The sequence below is a fragment of the Canis lupus genome, chromosome 25 (assembly GCF_048164855.1).
Source record: "Canis lupus baileyi chromosome 25, mCanLup2.hap1, whole genome shotgun sequence".
In the NCBI taxonomy this organism is placed as follows: domain Eukaryota; kingdom Metazoa; phylum Chordata; class Mammalia; order Carnivora; family Canidae; genus Canis; species Canis lupus.
This window is the reverse complement of record NC_132862.1, coordinates 1,086,506-1,099,206: the sequence shown is the minus strand read 5'-3', so window position 1 is coordinate 1,099,206 and position 12,701 is coordinate 1,086,506. Positions and strand designations below refer to the sequence as shown.

The window sequence follows — 12,701 nt, the reverse complement described above, 5'->3', positions numbered from 1 at the left end:
GGGTCACTACCGTTCCAGCGCCCCTAGGCCCGGCCCTACCCCATCTCGCCACTCTCAACCCCCAGTCCTAGGGTTTCACCTAGACCATACTGTCCCACCAGGTCACCTGCCCTGTAATCGCCTCCCGTTCCCTCCTTGACCCCATTGCACCCACTCTGCCTTCTACAGAGCCTGACCCTTCATGCCCATCTGTTGATCTGTGTTTTATTTATAAGATCAATTAATTTTTTTAAGTCAACTAGTTTACATAAAAACAAAGTTCTCAAAAAAAAAAAAAAAAAAGGGACGCCCGGGTGACTTGGCAGTTGAGCTTCTGCCTTGAGACTGGGGTGTGATCCTCAGGTCCCGGGATCGAGTCCCACGTCGGGCCCCCTACATGGAGCCTGCTTCTCCCTCTGCCTGTGTCTCTGACTCTGTGTCTCTCATGAATAAATAAATAAATCTTAAAAAAAAGGTCTCTGCCCTACCCCTCCACTATTTATTTTTATTTAAATTCACTAATATCTAATGTAATGTTGGTTTCAGAAGTAGAGGTCAGTGACTCATCAGGCTCATATAACACCCAGTGCTCATTCCATCAGGTGCCCTCCTTAGTGCCCCCCTCACCTCCCCCACAGCGACCCTGTTGGTCTCCTGTGAGTTCTTCATAGTTTATCTCTCTGATTTCATCTTGTTTTACTTTTTCCTGTCTTCCCTTATGATCCTGTTTTGTTTCTTAAATTCCACGAGTGAGATCGTAAGATAATTGTCTTTGATTTATTTCACTTAACACGACACTTTAGTTCCATCCATGTCATTGCAAATGGCAAGATTCCATTTTTTTATGGCTGAGTACTGCTCCATTGTATATTTATATAGACCACATCTCTATCCACTCACGTGTTGATGGACATGTGGGCTCTTTCCATAGTTTGGCTACTGGGGACATTGCTGCTACACACAGGGGTGCAGGTGCCCCTTCGGATCACATCTGTATCTTTGGGATGAATGCCCAGCAGGGCAATTGCTGGGTCGTAGGCAGCTCTAGGGTCAACTGAGGAACCCCTGCACTGTTTTCCACAGTGGCTGCACCGGCCTGCGTTCCACCAACAGTGGAGGAGCTTCCCCTTTCTCTGCATCCTCGCCAACAGCTGTCATCATTTCGACTTGTTCATCGCTGGGTTTTTTTTTTTTTTAAGTATTTTATTTATTTATTCATGAGAGAGAGAGAGAGAGGCAGAGACACAGGCAGAGGGAGAAGCAGGCTCCATGCAGGGAGCCCGACGTGGGACTCGATCCCGGGTCTCCAGGATCACGCCCTGGGCTGAAGGCGGGCACTCAACCGCTGAGCCACCCAGGTGTCCCATCGCTGGGTGTTTTAAATGCGTGTGTTCTGTGCATCTCACTTTCCCCACTGGACTTCAGATTCTCGAAGATGAGTCTAGCATTTAAGATCCTTCGCAAGATGGCTCCAGCGTACCTCCTGGCTTTTTCTCCCAACTGGGCAAAGTCAGTGCTAATCTACTTGCCACCCCTTGACCATAACGATGCTCTCCAAAGCTCCTGGTGTCTACGGCCACCTGCAGTGCCACCTCCTCCGGGGAGCTTTCTCTACCTCAGCTAAACGCAGTGGGGAGCGACGGCTTTTATCTCTGTGCACTTACTTCGGTGTGTAACCTAGTGCCTCGGGCATGGGCGCGGGGCGATGACTGCTCAGCACCACAGCCCTGCAGCAGGAGGAAAGAGGTCTAAGGCATGTGGGGGTGCAAAGTTGCCAAGCAGGTTTAAGGGCACAGTCCCCAACACAACTGCTCCCACTTCAGATGCCAGCTACAAGTTCAGGGGTCCCCAGGCCACCTGTGCTTCCAACTGGCTACGAATTCAGGGGTTCCCATGACCGCTTCAGGTTCAGCAATTCACTAGAATGACTCACAGAACTCCGCGCTTAGAACCACAGCTTCATCACACAGGATGCAAACCAGGACCAGCGAGACATACGAGGGGCAGGGGCTGAGAGGGCTCCAAACCCAGCTTCTAGTATCGTCCGGAAGGACACAGCACCCTGCTGTTGCAGCCATTGTGTTCGACAGGCTCACTGAAGCCTTTTTTTTTTTTTTAAGATTTTATTTATTCATGAGAGACACAGAGAGAGGCAGAGACACAGGCAGAGGGAGAAGCAGGCTCCATGCAGGGAGCCCCACGCAGGACTCTATCCTGGGACTCCAGGATCAAGCCCCGGGGCCGAAGGTGGTGCTAAACCGCTGAGCCCCCCGGGCTGCCCCAACAGATGCACGCTGGCTGGTTGCGTGTCCAATTTTCATTAGGGTTTCTCATTGCGTATTATCAACTGAAACCACTGACCACATGGGGGAATTCAATCTCCTGCCTCCCCCACCCCACACACTTCGGGCTGATACCACCTGGCTCTGAGCCCCAACCCGCTCATCAAACGGTTGGCCTTTTCTGGCGTCGTCCTAGTCCTCCTCCAGAGCCAATGTCAGCACACTCAGGTGTGTGGTCTGGCCCCCACCCCTGCCGTGAACGACAAAGACACTCCTATCACTTGGGAAATTCCAAGAGTTTAGAGACTCCCTCCCAAGAACCAAGGACAAAAGCCAGTCAAGTTCTTTATTATACAAATGGGGGACACTTACAGTAAAAAAAGTCTTTTTATATTTTTCTACACCCCACATGGGGCTCCAGCTCAAAACCCCAAGATCTACAGTCTCAGGCTCCTCTGAGCCAGCCAGGCACCCCTATACTAAAAGTCTTATGAATTCTGAAAGCTGAAGATGACCTGTCTTGGGAGCTGGAGTCCAACCATGTGTTCCTCATTACGAGGGTCCCAAGACCCACTCTATTACCAGTTTGCTTCACCTTCCCAGCCCCGTTTTAGGGCACGCCAACCAGTCATCCAGCAGACCTAAGAAATGAGTTAGGTGGAGACCGCAGGCTCCATCCACCCATCACCTGCTCCCCACAGGGCCCCAGTAGCAGACAGACCCACGGAGCCCCTTAGGCTCTGGTAAAACAATCAGAGGCCTGTTTACGTCATCTCCCCAGATACCCAGGGGAACTCTTTGCACACGGAGTAGAGGTAAGAGAAGGGAAAAACTAAGCTACCACTTCCATCCCAGACGTGCAGGAGGGGGGAAAACGACAACACAAAAGGGTTTAGGAGCTGGGTTTTTTCTTTTAAAGATTTTATTTATGAGAGAGAGAGAGAAGAGAGAGGGGCAAAGAAAGAAGGAGAAGCAGGCTCCCCATTGAGTGGGGAGCCCAAGATCACGACCTGAGCTGAAGGCAGCCGCTGAACCAAGCCACCCAGCTGCCCAGGTTGAGGAGTTTTTAATGCTTGGGCTGAAAAACCAGAGGCTGGGTTTTTCATAGTTATTGGTCCACCCCTGGTAGGGGGAGGATCTGCCCCTCACCCAGCAAGAGCTTCAGGGTGGGGGGCGCCCTCTGTAGTGCGGTGTAGTGATGCCCCCACCAAGAGGCAAGAAAGCAAGAGGTGTAAGGAGCACCCACCCACCAGGCACTGCGCCAAGGCACTTCCAAGTGTTTTCTCACTTAATCCCCACCAACGCCACGGAGCGGGGATCCCCCTCTTACAGACGAGGATCCTCAGCTTGGAGAGGTTCCTCAGTTTATCCAAAGTTATAAAGTCTCAAAGCCGAGATGAAAATCCAGGTCTTCTGGTCCGTGTCCGCCCGCCCGCCCCGTGGCTCCCGCCACGCTGAATTCTTCCTCTGATCCAGCCTCAGTCTCCCGTAAGAAGTTCGCTCTTCACATCCGTGTCTTTCGCTTTGTTCCGGCCCCTCGGAGGAAGAGGCTCAGCTTGAAGGAGGCTGTTCTGTGAGGACGGGTGGGGGTCCTGGCAGGGTCTCCATCACAGCAAAGACGGCTCCACAGGTCACTGTTCAGGCCACCGTCACCGACCAGAGGCGCCCGAGGAACCCGTGAGGTGAGCAGATGCCAAGTCCCCGTGCCGCTCTTACCACAGGACCAGAGGCAACAACGCTCAAAGGAAGGGGGAGCAAGCAGTAGTGTCAAACCTGCGGCGGCAGGTCCCAGCAAGCAGGGAGCCCAGGGGCCTGGCTGCTCCGGCCCGGGGCCTGCGGTCCTCTGCCGGCTCCCGGGTGACGTGGGGCCGCAGGGGCCCTCACCTCGTGAGCAGCGGCAGCAGCCCCAGCTCACTCAGTCTGTCCTTGGCCGCTGCCTCCCAGCCCCTGTTGGCCTGCGGGCTCCGGGGGGAGGGGTGCAGGAGCCACTCCACCCTGACCTCGGGCAGCAGGCCGGCCAGCGCCCTCCGCGCCCGCTGCTCCGCCAGCCGCCCCACGCCCACCACCAGCCGCACCTCCAGCAGCTGCACCTGCCGGAAGAGCGCTGCGTCACAGACCCTAAGAAGCTGCTCTCGCTGCTTGGCCGGCAGCTCGGCGGGGGTGAGGTTGCGCCCGTTGGGGTCCAAGAAGAGCAGAGGACATAGATTGTGGACAAAACAGTGACGGAAGAAGACCTCGGGCTGTCCACAGAGGTTCTGGAAAAAGCCCCAGAACCGGGCACCGCTCACCTCTGACTGAGGGCACTCCAGTCCCAGCACTGGGCGCTTCGGGTGCTCTTGGGCCGGGGTCGACACAGTCCCCCCAATACCCAACCAGTCCCGGACTACGTTCACTTCCCCGAAGGGCACCTGCCGGGAAGGAGAGACAGGAGGGTTTCAGTCTGGAGACGTCGCCTGCGTTCTGGACCCGCTGAGCCCTCTACACCCTCTGTGAAGATCCAGCCTGGACACCCCACCCCCAACCCCTTCACCCAAAGGCCTGAGACAAAGATTCTGGCCCTCTGGTTTGATCCTGCCCATCTTTCTCCAATTTTTCATTGTGGACTGTGGTGCAGAGGATCTATTTGCTGCTTCTACCCCCATTTGCCTTTGGGACCAAGTACAGAGGGTACATGGGAATATCCAGCCCTACACAGGCTGTGATGCGTAGTACTGGGGACAGACAGACGGTCTGAGATAGGCAGACAGCCGGGGTTAGAGGAGCCACAAGGACAGGACTGACCACTGCTCTCTGGGTGCCCTCTCAGCCCCGAGCCTCAGGCCGTCACTTCCATCGATCATCATTGATCACCTTTCATCCCCCAGTTGGGGTCAATAAAAGCGATTGAGCCTCCTGCCCTGAAGCCTCTCCCCCTCCCCCATGGCCCAGCATCCCCACTGAGGGCATTCACTCATCCTGCCATCTGAAAGGGAAGCAGGCAGGCCTCAGAGCCCGCTGTTTTGAACCCCTCCTCAGCTAAGAAACAGAAGCGGGTGGGCTGAAGGCCTCGCCTGTCAACCAGCCCCCTGAGGACCCAGTACTCCTGGTCCCTCTCCCGACCCCAACCACACTGTAGGCAGAGCAGATCCGGCAAGGCAAGGTAAGGATGGGGCTGGCGGAAGGAAGAGCTCGCAGAGGCAATTAGAGGACGGCTCACAGGGGAAACGGAACTACCGTTAATGTGCTCGGTTAGCTATGGGCGGCAAGGCCAGGAGAGTGTCTGCGACCGCAGGAGCCAGCATGTGTATGGGGGGGGACCAGGGGGCCGGTACCCAAACATGTCCACAGGCGTGCACATGCTCCTCCCCGCAGCACACAGCCCACACCCACCTGGGAGCCTCCCACTCCACCCACCAGGGGAAGCCAAGCCCTTTACCCCAGTCTGAGCCATGCCAAAGGGCCCGGGGTTCATGCCCAGGAAGAGCACTTCCTTGGGGCCCCGGCAGTAGCGGGTCACATAGCTGTGGTGTGGCTCCCACGCATACTCCAAAGGATTGTAGATGATGCCCACAGGCTCTGAGAACTGCAGTTGGCTCAGTTCATTATTGAGCCGCAGCTCCTCCGCCAGGAAGCCCTCAGCCAAGCTTCGAAGGCAAGGCTGGGGCTCCATCAGGGCACCTGCAGGTTCATAGAGGGGCCCCACTGGATAAGCCTAGGGCACAGCCACGTGACTGTCACCTGGAAAAGAGACGGACAGAGGCTCCATCAGCCCTCAGCTGTAGAGTGAGAGGGATCCAGGCTGGCCAGGGCTACCCTCTCCTGGGCTCAGAGGAGACCATCAGTCACCCTCCACCCTCTAGGTTTGGCTGCGCTCATCTCAGTTCTTGCTAGTGAAGGCCCCTTCCACTTCCCGCTTCCTCAAGTGTCCCTCCTCCTATTATGTCACCTGGTGAGAACGGCCCACCAGCCCCCACTCCAAACCTCCTTTCCATCAGGCGTAAGCCTTGAATCACTAGTTCCAAGGCCGTGGCAAGCACATGGGAGGTTTTCAATACACATTTACTGGTGGCAAACTCTCAGCACTCTAATGTCATCCTTAATGAAACAAGCTCGGCCAGGACGGGCTGTGTCCTGGAAACCAATGTGCTGAAGAATGAGATGCAGGTGCACAGCCAGAGCCCAGAGACTAATTACAGAAGGCTAATTACAATTGCTTCCAGGTGGTGAGCAATTGCTCTGTGCCAGCTACACCTCATTGATCCTCGTAACAACCCCATGAGGCAAGGATTATTGCTCCCATGTTACAGGTGAGAAGACTGAGGCTTAGAAAGATCAAGCAACTTGCCCAGGGTCACGCAGTTAGCAAGTAATGAAGCTGGGATTTGAACCCAAACTACCCAACTCGAGGCTAGGCTCTTAACCACTCTCCTCATCCTGCCCGAGGCGGTTCAGTCAGCCGCCCTGCTCTTCCAACAACCCCCTCAGGCCCAGCCCAGCTTCTTGCCCACATGCAAGAGTTCTCAGCAGCCAGCAGGATGATTACCGGACTTAGGACAGCCCCTTACAAGCTATGTAACCGTGGCCAGAGCCTCAGGTTTTCTCATCTAAATACTAGGAATAATATCCACTCAAGGGCAGCCCAGGGCGGGGGCTGGCTCAGCAGTGTAGTGCCGCCTTCAGCCCACAGCCTGATCCTGGAGACTCGGGATCGAGTCCCGCATCGGACTCCCCGTGTGGAGCCTGCTTCTCCCTCTGCCTCTCGTGAATAAATAAAATCTTTAAATAATGATAATATCCACTCAATAACAGTAATGTGAGGGATGGAATGAGATGTTACATGCAAGTGGGGGTTGGGGGGAGAGTAGAGAAGCAGGAGAGAGAAGAGGGGGGAGGAGGCAGAGGGAGCACTCCAGCAAGCTGTATCGTCTACACAGACCATGCCTTCCAGTCCTCCTCCTAACTCCCGGCCAAACCCAGTGTTCCAGCCTGAGCATTCCACTCGCACTTTCAAAATGCTTTTCCTACTCCAAGTCCCCAAACTTGGCACCTGCCATTTCTTCAAACCCAACCAAACACATTCCTGGAGTCAACCGGGACTGTGACTCCCCTGCCTCTCCATACACCCAAGCCATGCCCATCCTTGGAGACGCAGCTCCAATGATCCCACGGGGAACGCCTTCCCCCTTAGGACACGGTGGCATGTGCCGCACGCGCGAGTGGGTCTGCTGTGAGACCTCAGGTGATCCTCATGGTTGATGCAGGCTGAACACCACCTCGCCTCCCTGCCTCGACTTGACAGATCAGAAGCCTGTTCAACTTCCCTTTGTATCTTCAAGGTCGTACCTTTTATTAGGGAGCCAACAAACACCTGCTCGCTCTGTCCATCCTACCTTTTCCAGTCCTGTTTAAAACTACCTTCTACCGGGATGCCTGGGGGAGCTCAGCGGTTGAGCGGCTGCCTTTGGCCCAGGGCGTGACCCCGGGGTCCTGGGATCGAGTCCTGCATCAGGCTCCCTGCGTGGAGCCTCCTTCTCCCTCTGCTTGTGTCTCTGCCTCTCTCTGTGTCTCTCATAAATAAACAAAATCATTAAAAAAAAAAAAAAAAAAAACAGTACCTTCTGCCAAGGAGTCCTTCCTGACGCACTCTAGAGCCCGAGCTCACTCAAGGCTCAGCTGCCCACTTGGCACTCTGGTCGTCTGAGGGTTTCCCGGGCTCTGGGTGGATCTCCATCGTGTCTGGGCCTCCCCTAGGGCCGGGATCTTCTCCCAGGTGGGACCCTCGTGCGGACGGAAGAGCTTGAGCCATCAACCCGATCTCGGATCCGAACCTAGGGGAAGTGGGAGAGAATAAAAAAAACGTCAGGGCCGGTCTTAGGAAAGCCTTCTCGGGGCTGATCTGCGAAGTCTGCTGCTCTGTCCAGACGGCTAAGCAGAGCCGCCGGGGCTCCGGGAGGGCCGAGAAGGGGCCTGGAGGACTCCCAGGTCTCGGCCGCTCTGCCTCTCCCGGCGAGTGCCAAGGTCGGTGCCCGGGCTGCCCCAGCCCCGGGACTGCTCTCGTCCTAGGCTGAGCCCGCCTCTGGCCTTTAGCGACCTGCGCTGCAGACGGCAAGGCTGTGTGGGGCTCGGGTTCCAGGGCCCCCGCGAGAGCGAGACGCAGTCCGGGCGGCCCCTGAATCCACTTCTACTCCTGCTCTCACCTCTGCGCTCCTCTCCCGCCAAGCCTTTACCTCTGCTCTCTATAGAACGAAAATCACAAGTTCCATCCACCTACAACCAACTGTTACCTCGTCTGGTTTTTTGTTTGTTTGTTTGTTTCAACGGGTCCGTTCCATGGTCGGCACCGCAGGCGCCTCCGGACGGGCGAGAAGCCCAGGACGAACGGCACAGGCCAGGCGCGCGGGGCCCCGGCGGGAACCGGAGGAGCCTGAAGCCCGGCGCGGCGCGCGAGGCCCGGAGCCTTGAACGCCGACACGAGGTCCGTGCGGGGGCGTCGCCAGCGCGCAGGGCCGGAGCGCGACGCGGGGCACCGGGACGGGGCTGCCCACGCCGTGGCTCGCCCGCCGGGAAGGCCCCTCCGCGGCGCCCCCTCCGCCGCCGCCAACCCCCGAGGCAGCAAGCGGCGCCGAAGCGCGACGCCACCCCCGGGACCCCCGACCCCCGGCTCCCACTTCCTCACCAGGTTCCGCTCTCCATCCGGCTTCCGGTTCCCTTCCCCGCCCCCGGGCGCGGAGGACACTGGGAGTCGTAGTCGGCTTTGTTCGGCGAAGGCGATTGGCGCGGCCGCGGCCACTTCCGCCGGAAACACTCCCATCCCCGGAAGGCGTGCTGCACGGGGCCTAAGTGACTCTGGGGATTGTAGTTCATCCGCTACGTCGGGGCCGGAAGCCGGGAAGCCTAAGAGAGCGCAGGCCCAGGAAGGCCCGGAGGCCCTGGCTTCCAGCCCCGGAGGGCAAGGCCCTTCCAAAAGTGCATCGAGACTGTAGCCAACGGGACCAAGAATCAAGAGATTTTAACCGAAAACAAAACAAAAAAAAAAAAAAAAAAGAGAGAGAGACATTAACCGGGGATCCCCGGGTGGCTCAGCGGTTTGGCGCCTGCCTTTGGCCCAGGGCGTGACCCCAAGTCCTGGGATCGAGTCCTGCGTGGGGCTCGCTGCACGGAGCCTGCTTCTCCCTCTGCCTGTGTCTCTGCTTCTCTCTCTGTGTCTATCATGAATAAATAAAATCTTAAAAAAAAAAAAAAAAAGAGAGAGAGAGACTTTAACCACCCTCGTCTCGAAGCGCACCTGAGGGCTTTACCAATGGTTAGAGACCCGTTTCTGGTCCTTCTGCTGCCCCACGGACAGGAGACCTCTCCTTGGCAGCCCCCCAAGCAGGTGTCTAGAACATCCCCAGGGGCACTTCTGGGATCCCCCAACAACTCTTTAGTGATGCTTGAAGACTGTTGCGTCTCCCGCCACTGCCCCAGCTTAAGTCTCCATCCCTGCCTCTCCCACTTGACTGCTCCCCCCCCTCCACCGCGGTTCAGCCTACCTAGCCCTACCTAGCCCATAGCCTCCCATCCCTCCCGATCCTCTGTCCGCAACACCTCCCTCCAACATTCCTAATCCCATGGCTGCACCCTCCTACCTCCCCAGGTCAGAACAATGTCCAGAGCCGTCCCCCTCCTGATTTTGATCTTGTTCCGCATCTCGGTATATTTCTGTGTCCTACCTCTCAGGTTTCCATTACACCTCACACCCCATAAGGCTAATTGCCTTTGGATTCCTCCCACCCCCTGCACACCTCAGCACAGCCATGCCTGAGATCAGGAAGCAGGGGCTCCCTACAGGTGGTAAAGGGTGAACAGGTGAACCCTAGAACAGGAAAAGGTGAGAGAGCAAGGATGCTACCCCCTTCCCCAGCTTCCCCTGCTCCCCACCACAGACAAAAGCAGCATGAGCTTCAGGGAACTGTAAGCAGCGACCCCCTGACACCAAAGGTGAGAAACCACCCCCACCTTTGTCAGACTTGGGGAACAGAGTTAATCATCCACCTCACAAAGTGGGCTATTTCCTGACCTTGTGTTCGTGCCAGATTCTTTCCCTTTCTGGGTCTTTGCCTCTCTCTATGTGAATGTATCTCTATTCCTACTCTCTCATTTTGGGGGGCTTTGTTTTTTTAAAAAAGATTTTATTTATTTATTCATTCATGAGAGACACAGAGAGAGAGGCAGAGACACAGGCCGAGGGAGAAGCAGGCTCCATGCAGGGAGCCCAATGCAGGGACTCGATCCCAGGACCCTGGGGTCACGCCCTGGGCTGAAGGTGGCGCTAAACCACTGAGCCACCCCGGCTGCCCTGATTCGTTTTTTTTTTTTTCTTTTAATTTTTTTTTTAAATTTTATTTATTTATGATAGTCAGAGAGAGAGAGAGAGAGAGAGAGAGAGGCAGAGACACAGTCAGAGGGAGAAGCAGGCTCCATGCACCAGGATCCCGATGTGGGATTCGATCCCGGGTCTCCAGGATCGCGCCCTGGGCCAAAGGCAGGCGCCAAACCGCTGCACCACCCAGGGATCCCCCTTATTTTTTATTGGTGTTCAATTTGCCAACATATAGTATAACACCCAGTGCTCACCCCATCAAGTGCCCCCCTTAGTGCCCGTCACCCAGTCACCCCCACCCACCGCCCTCCCTCCTCCCTCTCTTCCACCCCTAGTTCATTTCCCAGAGTCAGGAGTCTCTCATGTTCTGTCTCCCTTTCTGATATTTCCCACTCATTTTTTAAGTAGGCTTTACTATCAGTGTGAAGCCCAACACGGGGCTGGAACTCACGACCCTGAGATCGAGACCTGCGCTGAGATGAAGGGTCCGAGGCTTAGCTGACTGGCCCACCCAGGGGCCCCTCCGCACTCTCCTGTATAGCTCGCTCTCTGTATCTGTGTCTCCGTCTCGCTCTGTGCACACCTATCCCCATGCCTCTGCTTCTTCCTCTGGAATGTCTGGAATAAGAGTATCCCAGGCTTCGAGAACTGACTGTCCCCTCAGGCTCCTCTGTCTTCATAGATCTATGCATTTGTATGCTGCCGAACAAAAATTTGGGGTGGGGGGAGAACCATACTGTGTTTTCATCCTATTGCTTAAAAACCCAAGGAGCCTCCCCATCCCTGGGACCGCCCTCTTGCCCGCCCTACCCCACAGCCGCTTGCTTGCCAGCCACTTCCAGTTATTCATGGTGGCAGCCCCTCCACATCCCAAGACTGCTTCTTAAGACAGTAAGGAGTGGGCAGCCCGGGGGGCGCAGCGGTTTAGCGCCGCCTTCAGCCCAGGGTGTGACCCCAGGGTCCCGGGATCGAGGCCCACGGCCGGCTCCCTGCATGGAGCCTGCTTCTCCCTCTGCCTGTGTCTCTCTCTAGCCCCCCACCCCCATCTCTCATGAATAAATAAAATCTTTAAAAATAGAAAAAAGAAACGGAGACCCAGAGTTTCAAGAGGCAGAGGCCGTGAGATGGAAGTCAGCAAGGGTGGGGCCCTCCCAACCTGCTGGGGCAGGTGTCCTGCCCCCCCAGGAGGTGTCCCCAAAGGCTGGCTGGCTGTGCTTCACGGATAGAACCTGTGGGGCCGGGGCAGGGGCAGACCCGTGCCCTGCGCGGAGCCTGGGGCGGCGGGGCCTGGGGCAGGGCCCTGTGCTGCCGCCAGCCCAGGGGCCCAGGCACGAGGGGGTTAAGCCGCCAGCCGGTGCCCCTCGGTTTCCGGGCGCGGCGAGGCTGTGTTGGGCCACGAGCGCCATCTATGGGCCTCTGGTGCTCGGCTCGGACCCGCTCGGGCTGCCGGCGGTGGGGCCCTGTGCACCTGCAGGCCCCAGAGCAGAAGGCCGGCGCTGGCCATTGGAGGAGCTGAGGCCCATGTGCCCCCAGGCCCCAGCCCTGACCGCCTGCGCCCTGGGGGACCCCAAAGGCTTCCTGGCGTGTGCCTTTCAGTGTAGCCGTACCCCCCAGCTCCACCACCCTGGGCATTTCCCTCTCGGCCCTGCGAGCATCCAAAGAGCATGGGAGAGGCAGGGCTGTAGCAGAGGCCTCGGGAGTGGGCTCTCGGGCCTCGGCCTGCCTGGACTTGAATCCCGGCCTTGCCGCTTGTTAGCAGTGACCTTGGGCAAGTCACTTAGCTCCTCTGTGCCTCAGTTAGCTCGGCTGTAAAATGGGATAATCGCTGTAATCCATCCCTGCTTTGCTGATAGTTGAATGACCTCGTTACACAGGAGCTCAGTCCGGGGCGGCTCAGAAGCGTGCCCCACAGAGGTCAGGTATTGCTGTCGGGACCACGAGTCAGGGTCTCGCCAGCCTGAGAACACAGGGTCCAGACCGCAGAGCCGTAGGACACACAAGCACCGAGGACAAGACTGGGCAACACACCCCTGGAGGTTTCCACAGAGACAGAGACCCATATGGGCGGGTCCCGGGGCCAGACGTTTAGGATTGCAAGG

The 12,701-nt window shown here is 57.0% G+C and overlaps 1 protein-coding gene across 3 annotated transcripts; it reads right to left on the bottom strand.

Moving 5' to 3' along the window:
* Window positions 1–2,593: 2,593 nt before the first annotated feature.
* Window positions 2,594–9,150, bottom strand: SMUG1 (single-strand-selective monofunctional uracil-DNA glycosylase 1). Of its 3 annotated transcripts, XM_072797656.1 has the most exons (5): window positions 8,917–9,150; window positions 7,856–8,068; window positions 5,677–5,978; window positions 4,550–4,669; window positions 2,594–4,351 (listed from the first exon to the last, which is right to left on the bottom strand). In XM_072797656.1, the coding sequence occupies exons 3-5, from the start codon at window positions 5,908–5,910 to the stop codon at window positions 4,142–4,144; spliced, it is 564 nt and encodes a 187-aa protein (XP_072653757.1). In that variant the 5' UTR covers window positions 5,911–5,978; window positions 7,856–8,068; window positions 8,917–9,150; the 3' UTR covers window positions 2,594–4,141. The 3 variants fall into 3 exon arrangements, with proteins under 3 accessions (XP_072653757.1, XP_072653755.1, XP_072653756.1); XM_072797654.1 differs by having other exon boundaries at window positions 2,594–4,669; window positions 8,917–9,072; XM_072797655.1 differs by lacking the exon at window positions 8,917–9,150 and adding an exon at window positions 8,525–8,751 and having other exon boundaries at window positions 2,594–4,669.
* Window positions 9,151–12,701: the final 3,551 nt, after the last annotated feature.